The 6,815-nt window shown below is 52.0% G+C and overlaps 1 protein-coding gene across 1 annotated transcript in view; it reads right to left on the reverse strand.

The window, feature by feature from the left end:
* LATS2 (large tumor suppressor kinase 2) overlaps positions 1–2,254 on the reverse strand; it is a 30,318-nt gene extending 28,064 nt beyond the window's left edge. The window contains exon 1 of the mRNA XM_065896131.1: positions 1,913–2,254. Within this exon, the coding sequence (XP_065752203.1) occupies positions 1,913–2,254 (342 nt within the window). The remainder of the gene's footprint in view (positions 1–1,912) is intronic.
* Between the last annotated feature and the right edge of the window lie 4,561 nt (positions 2,255–6,815).

Below are 6,815 nucleotides of genomic sequence, written 5' to 3' on the forward strand. Positions count from 1 at the left end.
AAAACAAAACTGAACCTAGATTAAAAGGCAATACAACAGGAGACAAGGGGAAAAGCTGCACCGACAGGAATTCTCTGTACCTGTTACACGGGAATTCTAAGCACCTGCTTTATCCAAGACACACAACTCTAGAGGTACTGCTGAGCTTTTCCTCACATTATTTGGGTTCACGTAATGACTTTCCAACCAGAATTCTCTGAAAGCAAATGTACCCTCTAACCAGGCCAGAAAAAGTCTGAGTTGGAGGGTCAGAGAGAAGGCAGAGTTGTCTTGAGCCACAAAGTAACACCATGCACCAATCTGACGGATTATTTCAGGAGCATCAAAAGGGTAAAGAGTCCTTTCTACCAGCAATGAACATGAATTAAATGCTGATGGGAACTTATGGGTGTCCCGACCCTTAATTTTACCATATTCGTGTTTTACTATAAACGGCGCCAGCTTCATTATTTCTTGCACTGTAGTTGTCACGAATGGATTTTACCACAATGAGATCCCACCTGTACTCCGGATCATTTGCCTGATTTGTCTGTTTTTATCACAACTGCAAGAACAGCGGCTCTGATTACCTCTTTTGTTCGCGAGTGATTTAAAGAAGGTTTCAGCTTTGTTACTGGGCTGAGTACCTGCAATCTCACCCACTATTTCCCCGGGACGGCTCCATCCTATCTTCAAAAGCATCAAGTTCTGTTGGTCAGGGGACAGCTTCATATTTTCACAGAGAGAAAGGCCGTGGCTGTGCTGTCAGCTCGCGCTGCTAACCCTCTGCGCCCGCCATTCACAGCCTGGGCTTCACGAAAGCAGCTCGTTACCCAGGTCAATCCCGGCACATCCTGAAGGGTCAAGGAAGCCCCACAAAACAGCGCCACTGGTTTCCCAAACAGATCATCTGAGAAATCTAAGTTCTCCGGTAAGAAACTATAAGAGGGCTGAGGTAGCTTTTGGAAATAAAAGAGGGCGTTGTTTCTCTTTCCTCCCAGTTCCCGTGACTGTGAGGCCAAGAGTACGTAGTTACGCTGTTCCTAAGAAACTAGAAGTGCTCAAGCCACCCTGATGCGCTCTGCGCATGAAATCCTACTCAGTTTGCAAGGCGGCAGACGTGCCTGCTCTATTTCCACGTTCATGCAGCTCTGACTTTCACGTGACAGGTGATGATACAGCGCTTGCTTTCAGAAGCCGTTTCATAAGACAGTTGCATTTTTACTAGTTACATGTCACGGACACATTTTTACCTGGTTGGACATGAGCTCCATTTTATACGGTCCTGCCCCTCGGTTCGGACTTTATTCAGCCACGTGAAGAGTACAAGAGCGTACGCACGGCCCCCGTGTGTGTTTCTGTGTAATTGATGTCTCCTCCATTAACTGGCCTTCATTCTTAAGCAGTGAGAAGTCAGGCTGTGTTGCCACCATTCTGATGATTTCTCAAGCTTTTTATTTTCTAGTCTTTCTCATTCGCAATATAGTTACGTCTCCTCTAATAGCATAGATGCTATCTTTTAAAACAGGAGAAAACAGAGGCAAAGAGCCGACTCATGTTAACCAACCTTCCCCTTAGCTGAGTTAAAAAATGCACAAACCAAACACAAGTTCAAGGAAGCCAGTCTCTTCCCCACGACAGCTCACAATAAGCCAAATAAACCCCAAGGAGAGGGCTACGTGGGAAAGCCTTCCCATCCTCACAGGGACAGGACAGAAAGCGCACGGGACACAACTTCAGGAGAGTTGAGAAATCTCCGGATCTTGCCTGAAAAGGAAAGCAGCTAACAAGATGGTTTTGGAGAGAAGGTGGAAAACAGTGCAATGGGACGCAGAAAGGGCCTCGGGTTTGTAGCCTAGAAACCCCTCTCCAGGGACCTCTGCTGGTCTCCTCTGCACCCCAGATGCGCAGCCTCCCGGGAGCGTCCACCCACCTGGTCACAGCCCGCGTCCACCAATTCCTGCAGCATTTGTCGGTTTACTTCTGCGGCGGCCGAAGGGCCCGATTCATTAGCAAAGGGCAGCAAGGAGTATCTGATTTCTCTCAGGGCTTTCTGGTAAGGCCCGAACTTTGGGGCTGTCCTCGTCTGCTGCTGCTGCCTAGCCGCGTCCTTGCCCCCCAGGGCCTTGGCATCCAGGGCGGCGTCACTGCCCGGCCCCGCGGGCGGCCCCGGGGTGGGGGTCTTGGGCGGCTGCTTCAGCCCCTCGCGGATCTCCTGCAGCCGCTGTCGGCTGTTCCCAGAGTAGGTCGTGGCGGGAAAAGTCTTCGGCCGCATGGTTAGTCCAGTTTCCTTTGACCATAAATACAATCTTCTTAAAGTGTTTTATTAGTCAAAATGAAAACAAAACTGTCAACAGTATCAGTTAGTTGTAAACACACTTTCACAACAATGTTGTTTTGAAAATGTTCTTTCCTTCCGTTTCTGTAGTTTCTGCAGAGAACCGAACATTTTCCACAGACTTCACTTTGAAGACCATCTCTACCTGAAAAGGAAAATGAGAGGTGTTCATTTGTGGTTCCCACGTAATGTTAATGACACTTTTCAGAAATGGACTATGATCCTGAAAATATTCCACTTGGAAAGATAAAGAAAGAACACGCCACCTCTCAGAAAAAGATACGGTTCACCTCTGGTTCGAGCACGTGACAGGCAGGGCCACCCCAGGCGTCTCCTGTAACATGTAACCTGCAATGACATACCGCTGCAGAAGCCAATACTTTCTTATAAATACTCAATTTGGGGCAAGAACAACAGTATTAACAACCGACAGCTCATTTAAAGTTCTCCTTTATAATATGATTTCACTTGGAAATCCACAGCTCGAGGGTTCAGCGGCGGGTCCATACCACGCCCTGCATCCCCACAGCGTGACTAACAAGCCTCTCCACTCACCTCAACCGGTGGTCCTTCCACACCTTGGGAACTCTTTCTTATAAAACCCTCCCAAACCTCCTGAAAGAAACCACAGCCTGCCACGCTGAAGGTTCACACAATGTGTTATGAGACTTTGAGGGTCACGACTCCTCTGTTTTTTTTTATAAAGTGGTCAACTTCTTGCTGGCATTTTGACCTAAATACTAAAATAAGAATGTCTCGGGGCTTCCCTGGTGGCGCAGTGGTTAAGAATCCACCTGCCAGTGCAGGGGACACGGGTTTGAGCCCTGGTCCGGGAAGATCCCATGTGCCGCGGAGCAACTAAACCCATGCACCACAACTACTGAGCCTGCGCTCTAGAGCCCGTGCGCCACAACTACTGAGCCCACGAGCCACAACTACTGAGCCCACACGCCTAGAGCCCATGCTCCGCAACAGGAGAAGCCACCGCAATGAGAAGCCCGCGCACCTCAACGAAGAGCAGGCCCCGCTCGCCGCAGCTAGAGAAAGCCCGCGCGCAGCAACGAGGACCCAACGCAGCCAAAAATAAATCAATAAATAATAAAAATAAAATGAGAATGTCTCGCTTGTGGAAACTGACACTTGCATGGAGGGGTCTGGTAGCAGCATGTGGGTGGTCACGCGGTGACCACAGTAACAAGGGCTGTGCAGATGCAAGCCGTCTGTGGGCGGCACCCACCCCTCAGCGTGGAAGCAGACTCTCTGTACAGAGCTCGCAGTCACAAGGGCACTTTCCCCACAATGATTCTACCTGCTCCCGGCTAACGCACTGTCATGCTGGTACAGAGCTCACTGTCACAAGGGCACTTCCCCACGATGAGTCCACCCGCTCCCGGCTAACGCACTGAGTGCTGTCATGCCGGCAGTCAGAAGGCGAGCCCAGCCCTGACGCTGCCCTTAGCTGCCAGCTGCCCGGCAGCACCTGGCTCAGGGGCTCAGGGCTGTGTAGCCTGGGACAGGTGAGGTCACCTCCCTCCCCTCCGCCCAACAGGTGGCAGCAGCGGGTGAGTGCAGAGTGAGGCCAGCGCCCCGTGGTCACTGCCGTTCCCGTCCTGAGCTGTGCTGCCCTGGAGGCAGCCCACGTGGCCGTGACCACAGAACCCAGTGAGCAGATAGTGAAGTACAATCACTTTGAGTTTTAATGAACTAAGGAGAACTGATCCCTTCTTGGAGCCTCCTCTAAAAGGAGAGGGGCACAGGGGTCTGGACTTCTTTCAGTGAGGAGCTTAGAGACTGTAAAATGGAACCGTGCTTCACGGCCTTTTTCACCCCTTTTCCCCCACTGGGGTGGGGAGATAGCTAATGTTTATCCAGTATTTACTAAGTGCCAGGCTCTGTTCTAAGCATTTCATGTGAATTAACTTACATAGATCTATTACATTACCATATACAACAGTAAACCTGAAAAAATGACATAAAATTACTATTCCTTTCTTAGAGATGGGAAGATGGAAGGTCTCAAAAGGTTTTACCAGTCCCTTTTCTCACTGTAACTACAAGAAGATTCTATTTAGAAAGTAAGAAAAGCAGGCTACATAAAATTTTCAACGTGAAATTCAATTTTTTTTTTTTTTTGCGGTACGCGGGCCTCTCACTATTGTGGCCTCTCCCGTTGCGGAGCACAGGCTCCGGACGCGCAGGCTCAGCGGCCATGGCTCACGGGCCCAGCCGCTCCGCGGCATGTGGGATCTTCCCGGACCGGGGCGCGAACCCGCGTCCCCTCCATCGGCAGGCGGACCCTCAACCACTGCGCTACCAGGGAAGCCCTGAAATTCATATTTTTAAACACAACATCTAATACGTTAAAGTCGCTGAAATGCCCTTGAGTACGCGATAGTGACCCACTGGCTGAGACACAGCTGAGGCTCCCGTGGAGCGGACCCGAGCCCAGAGCCCTGCTGCACTGGGGTGACACGGGGCACACTGCGCCCACACTCATTGTCAGTGACCTCGCGGTCTAAGCGTCTGTTCTGAAACACCTAACCGTCTAAAACCGCAAGTTCACATTCCAACAAAAACGAACAGATTCCCAAGGAGTTGCTGAGCACGTCTGGAGTCTGAGAACAGACAGGAGTTGTACCTTTTCCCACGACCTTCACACGAACTACTGTTTCCAATCTTTAGCTCCCTTCCCTTCCTTTGAAAATGGAAATACAGAAGTCATAAATCATACCGTCCTCGCAATAAATAACCGATGTGAAGGAGGGGCCTGACAACACGCAGGGAGGGTCCTTCCGGTACCCCTCCCCAACCCATCCCCCCTGCAAACGGTCACACTGCAGAGAGGAGCGGGTGAGGGAGGCAGATAAACTGCTCCAAAGAAAGAGATGCCCAAGAGGAGAAGAAGAATCATCTGACAAATGGGAGAATACAGGAGAAAGTCAGAAAAAGCTCCGGAGTAGAGAGAACTAAACCTCTGTGCAGGGAAGACTGGAACTCCAGCCCAGGGAACAGCATATGCAGAGGAGCAGAGGAATACGCCGTCCACAGGCTCCTCCACCAGCTTGAGGGCCGCGGAGAAGGAAAAAGGGCTGTGAGAAGGTCAAAGCCAGGACGCAGGGCCGGCCTCCCTGCCTGGCCACGGCAGCAGAGAGAAGGGTGTGGGGCCGCCAGGAGGGTTCTGAGTAAATTCCCTGGGAGTTACTCTAAAAGGGAGAAGCACTGAAAGCTGTGACCCACGGCAGAGGGTCTCCCGCCCACCCAGCCCCCGAGACCCTGCGGGCCACCCACAGCCCCGCAGAGCACTGTCAAGTGTGCCCACTTTCCTCCTCAACCACCTGAACCGTAAGCGCCACGAGGGCAGGGGCTCCCCCGCCCGCTGCCCGGAAGCGTCTGAGTCCGTCCCCGCGATCCTGGACTGCGGGTAAAACCTGCCCCACGGCGCCCACGGGAGAACACGCAGCACGGGCTGTGGACGGGGACGGCCCTCGGAAAACACAGTGCCCTTTCTCTGAGGTTTCAGACACAGTGTTCCTGCCATTTACACAAAACTCCTATAAAAAGTTGCACGACTACGGTATGTTACTCAGCCAGAAAAGGAACGAAGCTCTCTGCCACCTGCTACAACGTGGGTGAGCCCTGAGGACGTTACCCTGCGTGACATGAGCCAGACACCGAAGGACGAACAGCGTGGGATCCACTCCTATGGGGCAAATCCAGAGAGACACGAAGACTGGCGTCACCGGGGGCTCGGGGAGGGGCAGTTATTGTTTAATGGGTACAGAGTTTCTGTCCGGGACGATGAACGTCTGTAATATAGACTGTGGTGCTGATTGCAGTGACAACGCTCACGTACTCCACGCCACTGAACTGTGCGCTTAGCGACGGTTACAAGGACGAGCATTACGCAGTCACCTAGCTGTTCACATCCGGCTAGCTAGTGTTTGATCGTGTTCCCTCACTAAACACAGCTCCACAAGGAAAGGCCGGACCTCAGGGCTGGGTGCTGGCAGTGGACAAACTCTCCTGGCAGGAGGTCTGAACCTCCTGCCCCTCCGCACTCCACCAGGACACTGAAACACACAACGGGGAGGGGCTTCCCAGAGCCATGCGCCTGCAAATACTGGGGGTCTAAGTGCCCGTGTGTCCCACAAACATTCCAATTATAAAGCCAAGCAGCACGGGAGAGACCAGACATTTCTGTGCCATCTGTATTTCTACCCGAGCTAAGAAATACCAGGTGGAGGTGCCCCCAAACAGAATCTGGATCAGACGTCCTGGTTTCTTTTTTTTCCCCCTCAACATTTCATTATGAACATTTTCAAACATACAGGAAAGCTGGAAGAGTTATTCAGTGATGCCTCCTAAAGCCGCGCCTGGGAAAGCTCCTTCGTGCGGGGGCGGGGGGGGGGAGACCCCCACCCCCCCTTCTCATCGCCTTCCCACCACGGTCTCCTGGGTATACCTGGCTTCCTAGGTGAGCATGTAGGACACCTACAGG

The sequence above is a fragment of the Phocoena phocoena genome, chromosome 18 (genome assembly GCF_963924675.1).
Source record: "Phocoena phocoena chromosome 18, mPhoPho1.1, whole genome shotgun sequence".
NCBI lineage: Eukaryota > Metazoa > Chordata > Mammalia > Artiodactyla > Phocoenidae > Phocoena > Phocoena phocoena.